General features: G+C 43.2%; 1 protein-coding gene across 3 annotated transcripts in view; it reads left to right on the forward strand.

Moving 5' to 3' along the window:
- Positions 1-12,588, forward strand: part of FBXO16 (F-box protein 16) — a 55,315-nt gene that overhangs the window by 33,436 nt on the left and 9,291 nt on the right. For 2 of the 3 annotated variants that reach the window (XM_079139984.1, XM_079139986.1), the window contains exons 6-7: positions 613-842; positions 5,296-5,398. In XM_079139984.1, coding sequence (XP_078996110.1) covers positions 613-842; positions 5,296-5,398 — 333 coding nt within the window. Of the gene's footprint in view, positions 1-612; positions 843-5,295; positions 5,399-5,651; positions 8,103-12,588 lie in introns of those variants that run through there. The other variant, XM_079139985.1, reaches the window with a different exon arrangement.

Below are 12,588 nucleotides of genomic sequence, written 5' to 3' on the forward strand. Positions count from 1 at the left end.
CACGCACCTTTTTTTCTTTCTTTTTTGAAAATTTGTATCTTGAGACAGGATCTTGCTAAGTTGCCCAGGCTGGCCTCTAACTTGCAACTTGCAGTCCTCCTACCTCAGCCTCCCTGGTGGCATGTGCCATGACACCCAGCTCGCCTTTACTTATTTTTTTTTTTTAATGTGTCCTTTTTGTGAATAAATTAACTGCACTTGTAACAAACTAGACAATGAAATGTCAGAAGATCTGTCAGAGTGAGAGGAGGAGGTTTGGTGCGTGGGCTTGAAGGAAGACAGTCCTGGGTTCAAATTCAAGTCTACTTCAGGTTATGCTGGCAGATTAATTGGTTGCTCCTATCTTCAGTTTTCTCTTCTGTAAAATGGAAGTAATCGTGATCACCTTTTAAAGTGACTCTGAAGGTTTAATAGTACAATGCATGAAAATTACCAAGACTGTGCGTGGTGTGGGGCTGGCCTTCCTGCATGGTGGCTGCTGTGATCGCCACGTGGTGATGCTGATGGTGGTGGTGATGAGCTGGGTCATGGCGAGATGATGTGCTTTGTGTTCTTGTTATCATCACTATTACAGTGCTGTGGGGACAGGGATAATACGTTTTCTTCTTCTAGACGCCTCCAAAACATGGATTTGTAATTGCTGACGTTCAGCCACTGACAAGCAGTTCTCCAGGACAAAAGCAGCCCCCTTCGTCAGCTTTCCGCTCTTCCTCCACTTTAAGAAAGAAGAATAGCCCAGGGGAGAAGGAGCTGCCGCCTTGGAGGTCATCTGATAAGCATCCAACCGATATCATTCGATTTAATTACCTGGATAACTGCGACCCCCCCCAGCCCTGGCAAGGGTAAGGAACTCTCCTTGGTACTTCAGTATTTAAAAGCTGAGACTAGCCTTACTGTGAAATATGAAAGTTCTTCAATACATTGGAGCAAGAAGTAGTTGGAAAAGTAAACTAACCATTCTTAGCTCATATGCACTGTTCGCTGTGATTCTTTGCATTTTCTGGCTGTACAACCTGTTCAGGTTTTAATGTTAAATTGCAAGCCAGCGCTGTGGGGTTCATCACTACTTCCTTTCTCCAACAGAGAGTAGGTAAAGGAGAGGGAGGCAAGGTGAGATACCCACGTACAAAACATAAGGTAAACTGAGCTGGGCGTGGTGGTGCACACCTGTAATCTGGGCGACTCAGGAGGCTGAGGCAGAAGGATCGCAAGTTCCAGACCAACCTGAGCAACTTAGGGAGACCCTATCTCACACTAAATATAAAGAGGGCTGGGGAGGTAGTTCAGTGGTATGAGCACTTGCCTAGTAGGTGTGGCCCTAGGTTCAGTTCCTACTAGTGTATTTTAAAAACAAAACAACAACCATGGTTGGGGGAAAAACACCTGCTAATCTCCTGAGTTTTCTGTAACACTCAAGTACTTATGGCCAAAAAAACTGAGCTGAGAGGATGGGGTGGGGGAGGGGTAGTACCAGGGATTGCACCCAGGGGCGCTCTACCACTGAGCTACACCCTCAGCCTTTTTTATTTTTTATTTTGAGTCGGGGTCATGCTACACGGCTGAGACTGGCCTTGAATTCCCAATCCTCCTGAATCACTGGGATCACAGGCATGTGCCACCATGCCTGACTTGGGGGTGGATTCTTAAAATGGTCAGACCAAAAGTGTGTGAGAGAAAGATAAAGCTTATTCAGTACAATGCGACCAGTTATTGAAACTGGCTGGAGAACGTGTGGGCATTCGTGGCGCTATTGATCTCTCCACTTTCCTGTATTTTTAAAATTTCCGTATGTTGGAACTCTTCTCAAATTAGTTTGACAGCTGCTCATCTTTTCTATGTGTGATCAAGCTAGATAGTCTAGAAGTTATACCAAGTCTGTTTTAGACTAAATATTGTCTGAAATTACCTAATGAGATTGGAGGGTGTCCAACACATGAAGGGGAATTAAGGAAGAGTGTAGTGAACAGTGGCCGTCCCCTGATGTGCAGCTGTCTAGGGGACAACTACATGTGGGGATTGCAACCACCAGAGACAGATAAGCCAGCTGGACACCTGGTATAGAGGAAGGTGAACAGAAATAGTAAAATACTGAGTCTAGTTGAGAATACATAGGTAATCATTGCACTATTCTTTCAGTCCTTCTGCGTATTTGAGATTTCCCAGTTAAAAGTTGGAAAACACCAGGTTTGGGGGCTCATGTTTGTAATCCAATGACTCAGAAGACTGAGGCAGGAAAATCCCAAATTCAAGCCCAGCCTCAGCAGTTTAGTGAGACCTTATCTCAAAATAAAAAAATAAAAGGGGCCGGAGATGTAGCTCAGTGATAAAATGCCCCTGGGACTCCAATGCACACCCTACAAAAAAAAAAAAAAAAAAAAAAAAAAAAGGTTGGGAAACATTTTTCAAAATCAAGTGGCAAGAAATATTTGGGCAAAAGCAATATTTATTTATTTACTTATTTTTGGTACTGGGGATTGAACCCAGGGCACTCAATCACTGAACCACATCCTCAGCCCTTTTTTATTTTTATTTTGAGACAGGACCTCACTAAATTGCTGAGGCTGGCTTTGAACTCGTGATCCTTGTGCCTCACCTCCCAAACCTCTGGGATTATAGGCATGTGCCATTGTGATATATACACAAGTAAACAGAAGAGAGAAATGAACCCCTGCAACCTTCATCCAGCATGAGCAGTTTTCACCTAGGATCCACTCTGGTTTCATTTTTTCCTTGCCCACTCTGCTCCTCCCATGGGTTATTTTTGAGACAAATCTTATGTCATAGGATTTCATCCATCAATATTTCAATGTGTATCCTTAAAAGATCTCTAAAATTTATAGCACGATACCATTACCACATCTAAATCAATGAACAGTCCCTTGATGTAATCAAATATGGAGTCAGGTTTTAGGTTTCCAGTATGTTTTTTTTTTTTTTTTTTCCCCAGGGCCTTGTGCTGGCAAGGCAAGCACTCTACCAACTGAGCTATATCCCCAGCCCAGGTTTTAGGTTTCCTTGAATGTTTCATACTTGAATGTCTCATAGTTGCTTTATTTATTTATTTTATTTTATTTTATTTTTTTATTTTTTTTTTTGGTACTGGGATTGAACCCAGGGGTGCTTTACCACTGAGCTCCATCTCCAGCCCTTTTTATTTTTTATTTTGAGACAGGGTCTCACTGAGTTGCCCAGACTGGCCTTGAACTTGCAATCCTCCTGCCTCAGCCTCCCATGTTGCTGGGATCACAGGGGAGTGCCACCACACACCCAGCTTGTGCTTAATTGTTTTCCACCAGTTGGCTGTATAGTCAGATTCCAGGGAAGGTCTGGCTTGTTGCATTTGGACCATGTTTCACTTTGGTCTTCTTTCGATCCATTGGTTTCCCTCTGTTCTTTTGCCTTGCAGTTTGTGGTAGAAATCAGGCCATTTGTCCTGTAGAGCCTCTCACCTTCTGGGTTTTGTGGATTGCACTGCCACTGTGCCACTTAACACGTCCTCTATCCTCTGTGCTTGGCCATGCTGCTGGTCAAGGTGGAGAGGCCTGAGCACATGATGAACAGGGATATGCACTTCCATCACGAGGCACATCATTTCTGCTTGTCCCTTTTTGTGATGTTGGTAGATATGGAAGCTCATTGCCTAGACCCATTATTTTTATTTTTATTTAATTTTTTTCGCGGTGCTGGGGATCAAACCCAGGGCCTTGTGCTTGCAAGACAAGCACTCTACCAACTGAGCTATCTCCCCAGCCCATAGACCTATTATTTTAAACAAACTTTTTCTGTAAAGTGTCAGCCTGGCAGTATTTTAGATTTTGCAGGACATGGTCTCTGTCACAACTACTCAAATATGCTCTTTATTTTTTCTCTTTTAAAAATTTTTTCAAATGTATTTGTTCTTTTTAGTTACACATGACAGCAGAGTGTATTTTGATGTATCATACATACCTGGAGTATAACTTCCCATTCTTGCGGTTGTCCGTGCGTGGAGCTTCACTGGTGGTGTATTGATATATGAATATAGGAAAGGTGTGTCTGATTCGTTCTACTGTCTTTCGCATTCCCATCCCTCTCTCTTCCTCCCACTCCAATCTGGAGAATGCTCCCCACCCAGCCCCCACCCAGCCCCCACCCACGCCTATTGTGAGTCAGCATCTGCATTATTAGAGAGAAATTTCAGCCTTTGTCAACTCTGCTCTTATAACCTGAAAATAGTCAGAGACAATATGGAAAAAAAGAAGCATGACTATGTTCCAATAAAACTTTATTTACAGAAATAGAAAGCAGACTGGATTTGGCCTGTGGGCTGTGGTTTGACAATCTCTGCTTTATCCTCACGTGTATGATAGTTTTAGAAAATCAGTGCTAATAATAATACACAAACAGTATGATTACTGGAAACAGTTCATGATTTCCTTGCCTGTGTTTTTCTTTAGTGTATATTCTACTAAGAATATTCAGATGAATGATTATGTTAAAGTCACATGAAATAACTCCTCTGTGTGTGGTAATGCCAACAACTCTATGGACAAGATCATTAGTTTCATTTTTTTTTTTTTTAATCTTAGGGAGTTCCCCTCATTTTTTTAAAAAGTTTTTTTAGTTGTAGATGGACACAATACCTTTATTTTACTTACTTATTTTGATGTGGTGCTGGGGCTTGAACCCAGTTCCTCACATATGCTAGGCAAGTGCTTTACCACTGAGCCCAAATCCCAGGCCCTTTCCCCTTCATTTTTGCTCATAAAGTTGAGAAAAATTTAGCTGATTCCAACCTCAAATATGCAAAATAACATATAATTGACAAAGTCTAGTTTCTGTCCCTGTTTCTCCATATTCCCTGTTCCTGATTAATTCACTTGGGAATCCTACTTATAGCTAACCATTTTAAAAGATTTTTTATAGTTTGACTCTTCCATTAAAAAAGTACAAGTAAAATAATAATAACTTTAAAAACCAAAAGCATAAGCAAGTAGATAATATACACACATTTTTATATACCTCCCCTCTGAAACAAATGGTAGCATACAATACATTCACCTTTCTTTCTTCATGTAACATTGTATCCTGGCAATCACTCTGCAGTTGTATATAGAAATATTCTGCCTTCCATTTGACAGCTCATAGTATGTCAAAGTTTATTCACCCGTTCTTTGTTGATAGACACATGGCTTGCTTCCCGTTGGGTGCAGACAATCTTTGAAATCACAGAGACAAGAAAATCAAATAGCCCTATCAACCGCCAAAGTTTTAAAACGATAATTTATAATTTTCCCACTGCTTTTCAATTTACAGAAGAAAGAAAAGAAATGAAATGACCCCAGATTTCAGCCGACACTCACATGATAAGAAAAATAAATTGCAGGACAGAGCTAGGCCAAGAAAAGCACAATTGCTGGTAAGTATTGCTTAGAAAAGATTCACCACCACAATGTTATGAAAATTGCTGGATTCTAATCCTGTTGGTGACATTGAATTTGTTTTTTAAATCAGAATTGCCAAGGGGCTGTTTAAATCCTGGTCTCTGACATGGACCCACATTCTAGCTATGAGACCTTGAAGATATATTTAATCTTTCTGACCTTCTCTCTTCTCATCTGTTTTTTCTTTTCTTTTCTTTTCTTTTCTTTTTTTTTTTTTTTTTTTTTAAGAGACTGGATGGACTGATGTTTGTGAAAATGCTTTGCAAAATGTGCAGTAGAGGAGTATTCTTACTGTTGGTTCTTTCTTCTGCTATGAGTCCTTGGGGGCAGGGAGCGAGGGGCCATCAGAAAATGCTGCTTTTCTAGCATGAAGGCCCCATGTCCTGAGAGAAAGGTCTGCTCTCCATAGCTCTCCGACTGCCACCAGAGCTTGGTTATGGAAGTGGATTTAAAGTTACTCCACCAGCAACCCCAGAGGCTGTGAGTGGCAGGAGGGTCTCAAGTTCGAGGCCAGTTTGCAACTGAGCAAGAACCTGTCTCAAAATGAAATAAAAAGAACTGATACTGGGCTCAGTGGTGCAAGCCTATAATCCCAGAGACTCTGGAGGCTGAGGCTGGAGGATCACAGGTTCAAAGCTAGCCTCAGCAACTTAGTGAGGCTCTAAGCAATTTAGTGAGACCTATCTCAAAATAAAAAATAAAAAGGGCTGGGGATATAGTTCAGTGGTTAAGTTCCCCTGGGTTCAATCCTGGTAACCACCCTGGCAAAACTAAACTGGTAATGTAGCTCAAAGGTTGAATGTCCCTGGGTTTGATCCCCGTAACCCAGTACTGAAATAAATAACTCCAGAAAAATACGTTAAGTTTTTTTCCCTCTAAATAAAAAAATACCTAATTGCCTACCTAACAAAGTCAGTAAATGTGACTAGAGAATATGATTAGTTCATTGCAGACCTTCCCAAATTGCAGTCTGAACCCTAATGAATCCCTTTTAGCACATCGTGAGAGTTTTTGGAGCAAAGAAGAAGGAAGCATAAATGGAATAAAAAGTTCTTATATAGTGGTTAAGATTTAGAGAAAAGCAGAGAATACACACTCAAGGAAAATCAGTATGAAACGATGTCAGTTTGGAGACTAATATGCACGTACTCATGAATAAATCTCTTTTAGAGCTCTGCTTTGAAGTCCTATTACTTTCTGTTTAAATGTTTTTCCAGTATTATGTTAAAAAATAAGAGAGAGAGATGAACTTCTTAAAAAGATCAGTCTGTATTCTGAAGGGCCCATTTTGTTGAACTGGGAGGCTTATCACAGATACGTGTACAGATGCCTCAGGGATTGGGGAAGTTGGAGCAAAGCAACAAATTGTCAATGAAACCATTAATTGAGAAAAATAACTTTATGAGGCTTATCACACAGGCCATTACAAAGCGCTTCTGCCTGGCTTCCGCCCCCACTAGACAAGGAGTGGGAGACAAGTCCAGGGAAAACAATGTGAAGGACAATGAAAGTCGGTGGTGACGTATGCTTACAAATCATCAGCACAGTCAAACGTTTCTCCTGCTTCAAGAGCAAACACCGAAGGCCAACCAGCAGCCATCTCTGTGGGCTCTTGACATTAGCCATCTGTCCAGCACAAGCAGAGATTGCTCAAGTTAAAATGTTCATATAAATTAAAAAGTGAAAAAGTCATGCTAATAAGACTAAAAAGGAAACCAAGGTAAATCAAGCCAAGATAGAGAAGGATTTGCTGTGAGTAAACAAAGCGTATGATTGTATCTATCTACTTGTTTTTTTAAATATGCCAATTGTAACCACGATATAGGTCTAGGAGTGTTGATAAAGAGCATAAGGCAGAATGAAATCCCCCAGAAGTGTGCCATGATCTTTGGCTCACGTCCGTGGCACGCTTGCCTGTGACAAGTCTCCAGTTCAAGCTGGGCCACGTGTGGCTCAGCCCCTCTTCCACAGGGTGGCCGCTGGTTCTCATGGAAGGCTGCAGACCTCAGAGGAAGCAAGCAACCTCGGCCAGGCAAGAGGCCGGTGAAATGAAGAGACGCTGCATGTGGGGCCTGATAGGAGAGAAAGGGGCACCGCGGAACTCCAGCTGGGTCCTAGGGACACCAGGGAGGAGAGCGTTGACGGCTGCGGCTCTGGAGGCCCCTCACTGCGGTAGACACAGCCCAGGTGGGAGTCCAACGGGTAAACTCCTGAGTGTGATAAAGTCCCACAGCACCGTGACAGGTTTATGGAGGAAGATCTCAGGAGGAACAAGAGAAATAGGCAAGCAGGTGAAACTTGGGGAAGCCGTGCTAAAGGCAGGTGTGAAAGTGACGGGTCCCCAAGCCCTGGCCAGGAGATTATCAGAGATCAGGCACTTGAAGACTCTTTGTGCCTCATGGGAAAAGGGTGTGTGTGATAGGTGGAGAAGGTAAGGGTTTGTCACATGGAAAGGTCTAGAAGAGAAGAAAGCACCCAAGTATAAAGAGTACAAAGAATATTGTTAAGCCGTCTCCCCCGGGCCTTGGCTGTCATCTTCCCTTTTTGCCTGTCATCACTTACAGCCTGCAGATAGGAGGGTCTGTCTAAGAAGAAATGCCCTCGGGGAAATGGATTCCAACTCGCACACACTGCTGTGAGCTCGCATGGAGCACATTATTTAATAGGTGTGAGTTTGAAAGGGCCGCTGATTTTCTCTCCTGTTCTCAATTCTAGATCCCCAGCGGCTGCTGTGCTCACCACCGCCCCATCTAACCACGTTTTTGTGTGAACGATTGGTAAAAGATGGGAATAAAGCTTAGATTGGATCACTAATGCTTTCCGATTTCTAAGACTTCATATGAAAGTTATACAATCTACATTATTATGAATCATGGTAATACGATTCCATACAAAACAGGGCAATTAAAAAGCATAAACACCACAATGCAGTCAGGTACTTTCTTCTTTAAACCTCAAAGATTTTCAGTCTTGTGTAAAGACACACGTGCACACACCAATTTTTAAAAAATCTTAGCTGGCTCCACCGTTCGACTTAGGGAAGAGGGGAGCTGTCTCCGCAGGAGGACTTTGATGAGCTTGCAGCGGGGCTGAGCCCCTGACAGCAAGGACCAGGTCTCTGCAGGGGAAAAATGGCTGTGCTTAGGATCAGGGGAAGAATGTGTAGTTTGTAGTTTCTGTTCTGGGAAGGGAAGGAGGAGGAGAGAGGGAGAGAAGCTGGTTAGGCAGGGCAAAGGGCCAGGATGGTAGTGACGCCACCAGTTCCAAATGAATTTGTTACTGGAATGTTAACACCTCTTCCTTTATAGGAAATTCTACCGGTTTACACATAGAGGCATGAAAACCAAAGCCCCTTGGGACAGTTCACAGAGATCCAGGAGGCAGGGTTTGGGTTTGCTGGGTCCTGGAATGGGATGGGGAGCCAGCTCACATCTTGCTTTGCTTCTTTTGTTCTTTCCATGTTAAGTATAAACACAAGACCCTTTTGTCTCAAGTTGGACTTTTCCTTGGGAGTTAGAAGCCCTCACTTTCTAGGTCCTGACTTGGCTGTGGGTTTCAGAAAGCTTGCTGTTTCACAGCATGCACCTCAACCCAAGTAACAAAAGCCTTTAATTGCCTGCTTGCTCTAATTGCCTTAGATAAGACCGGTATCTTTTCCGGGGGCGCTGCTAATTCCAGCCTCTGAAATTACCTTCTTCACCTCTTTCCAGGATCACTTTACTCTTAGTGTCTTGATTTTTTAAAAATGCTTCTTCAGGCTCTCTTGGTCTTTTTTTTCCTCACTGGTTCAAAAAAGAAACGTATTCTAAAGTGATCGTGGATGGCGGCAAGAGTGGGGAAACCCAGGGTCTGGCTTTGACTCTGCTACTGCTAACTAGCAGCCACTCAACCTCCTGGAGTTTTCCTTTTCACAGTTACAAAATGAGAGTTGGAATTAAAACCCCTTTAAAAGTCCATTCCAGTGGGGTGCAGTGGCGCACACCTGGAATCTCAGCGACTCAGAGGCTGAGGCAGGAGGACAGTGAGTTCAAGGCCAGCCTCAGAAATTTAGCATAGGGCCTGTCTCAAAATAAAAATAAAAAGAGCTGGGAACATAGCTCAGTGTCGAGCACCCCTGGGTTCAACCCTAGCACTGCAAACATAAAAAAAACAAATAAATAATTCCCATCCCAGACAAAGGGCTGGGCCGAGGGATCCCCTGGGTTTCCACTGTGCTCACTCCTCTCTCTTCTTATCTGGAAGGTTCCACTGTGATCAAGGTGACTTTCCATAGCATCCCAAGGGCAGTTCATCACCTTTGTGAATTCTAATTTTAAGCCAATAACAATTATTTTCTGTCTCCCATCCTTTCTTTGAACTTTAGAAAATACGATTAACTAAAACCAAAGGATTTACCAGAGTTTGTACAGTGACTTCCTTGCAGGTAATCCTGGATACGCTTCTTTCGATTTCTGTCCCTCTCCCCAGGTGTTTTTTTTTTTTTTTTTTAATTTCTGGTTTGGATGTGCACAGCTAAAAATATCCATAGGCGAGATTTTAAATTATTTCATTCAATCACCAAAACTCCTGGGAATTCCATTTGGAAGGAAGAATAAAAAAGAATATGGGCTTTGCATTCAGACAGACCTGGTTCTTTACTAAACAGAACAACTTTGGATAAGTTACATAACCTCTTTCAACCTCAGTGTCTTCATCTATGAAATGGGAGTAATGATGTCTACTTTGTAAGATCATTGTCAGGACTAAATACCAGGTATATATTAAGTGCTTAATACTTGTCTGTGTTCCCCCCTGTAAAATGCCACCCTTTTTTTTTTTCACTTTGCTCTTCAAGAGCACTGATTGGGACCTAGATCACCAAGGTTCAACGCTCAGTACCACTGTTTTGAAGATTCGGGCTGGGTCACTTACCTCTCTGGGAGCTATTTCCTCACTGGGAACTGGAGTTGGTAAGGAGACTGGTTTGCAGGGTTGCGAGGAGCATGAAAGGCATTTTGCACAGGTCCTGGCTCAAAGCAGGCACTCAACAAATAGCAGCTAGATGTGGCAGCATGGGGTGAGCCTCCCTAATCCGAACATCCAAACGACAAAATGCTTCAAAATCCAAAACTTTTTGAGCGCTGACACGACACTACAAATGGAAAATTCCACACCCAACCTCATGTGACAGGTCACCGTCAAAACACAGGTGTGCTAAAAATATTCTATAAAATCACCTTATTACCTATAAATTATGTACAGAACAAGTGAGTTTCCTGTTAAACTTGGGTTCCCTCCCAAAGATACCTCGTTATTTATATGTGAATATTCCAGCATCTGAAGCATTTTGATAAGGGCCACCCAACCTGCAGTAGCAGCAGTAAAATTATTCCAAATCACCAGCTGAGGCCCCAAGGAAGGGTGTGAGAGACAGACGAGGAGGACCTACCAGTCCAGCAGCCTGAAGGTGGTGGTGGGAGGCCCCAACCTGTGGGCCAGGATTCTGCTTGCCTTTTCTTTCCCTCCCAGTCTTCCCTTCTTAGAGTCAGTTTCCACTTGGTAGGGAAGGGTAGCTTCTGAGTGTGAGCCCTGGAGCTTCCTTTCCCACGTGACCTCTGTGTGGGTTCTTTCCTGCATCCACTCTTCAGGGTGGCTGTTCTTCCTCCATCGTCCTCTCCTGAAGAACTCGAGTGTGTTAAACAGACTTGCCGCCACCAACCCAGTGCCACTTACAAATGGAAATCGTGCAGGGTGTTAACTTGGGGACCTAGGAGAGGAAAGGCCTCATTGCTGAGCATCCTGAGGGCAGAAGGGACTCTTGGGAGGGACCCCTGCTGAGTCTTTGCATTCTTCTTTGGCGGCTGTGAGAGCTGAGTTATTTCTTCTGGCTTGGTGCCTCTTGTTGTGTCGTGCTAGGTGTAAGAAAGGATCCCAGCTTTTCCAGCTGGAATGATTCTACCTGCTTCTCCATCACTGAACATTTAGGCAGGTGCCAAATGGCTATTTGTTTTCACTGAGAACTAAACCAAATTATTTGATACAAATTAACTTCCATTTAGGATCTACCAGAAGAGAAGCACCGTGTTTGTGAATTATATAATGTTATGATTTCTATACATATCGGTGATGACACATTTAATTACTGCTATTACCAGGGTTTAAAATATACCTATTTGGGGCTGGGAATGAAGCTCAATGGCAGAGCCCTTTCCTAGCATGCAGGGAGCCCTGGGTTTAATCCCAACACTGCAAAACAAAACAGTAAAATATACAGGTATGTTTTGAAACTAGTTCATGATCATTGCCAGCAAACTGCCCATATTTTGTGGCCTATGCATATTTTGTAACACATCTCAGCTTAATTTCACCTGCTTGGATGGCTGAATAGTGTAGGCGTGTAGTCTTGGATTAAAATTTCAAAACCCTGGCCAAAGCTGCCTAATCTTCCTCTGCAGCTGACAGTTTTACCCCAAGATAAGCCAAGAACAAAGACAGGCCTGGGGCATCTTTAAAGCTATGACGGTGGTTATTTCTCCCTAACACCTTGCTTCTGTTTCTCACAGAACAGGCCTAGAGGAAAAGGGAACACCCTCCTCATAGGTGTTGACCAAAGCAGGGGCCCCCTCGAAGGTGACCAGACAGGTCTGAGCAGCTTTCTGGGCCCTTAGGCAGACGGGAGACAGCAGAATTCCAGAGGTCCTGTGAAGCCCTTCATCCTAGGGATGGATCTGGGACAGCCCTCACCCCACTAAGATCTCCCTCCTAGAAGGAAGTCCCTCTCAGTCACCTTCACTGAGCTCTGGCCTGTATCTCCACTAAGGGCTCTTTACTGCTCACCCCAACCTTTTTATAGGAGTGAGTTTAAACTGCCTACATGATTCAAATAAAAAAAAAGCTTATGGTTTTCAAATAAAAATCCATATTTGGATACATTATTATCACATCACTCCTGAATTAGGAGTCATAATAAAACGTTGAGAGGTAGATTTTTTTAAAAAAGGAAGGAGGTGGGTGGAACCTCCTACAAAGTAAGGATTGTCACTGTCACCTTCTCTTTTTGTTTTTCTGAGACAAGGTCTTTCTATGTTGTACAGGCTGACCTTGAACCCCAGGGTTCAAGGGATCCTCTGGCTTGGCCACCCCAGTAGCTGGGACTACAGGCATATGCCACAGCAGCTGGCCCTGC

This window comes from Sciurus vulgaris, assembly GCF_902686455.1.
Source record: "Sciurus vulgaris genome assembly, chromosome: 5".
NCBI lineage: Eukaryota > Metazoa > Chordata > Mammalia > Rodentia > Sciuridae > Sciurus > Sciurus vulgaris.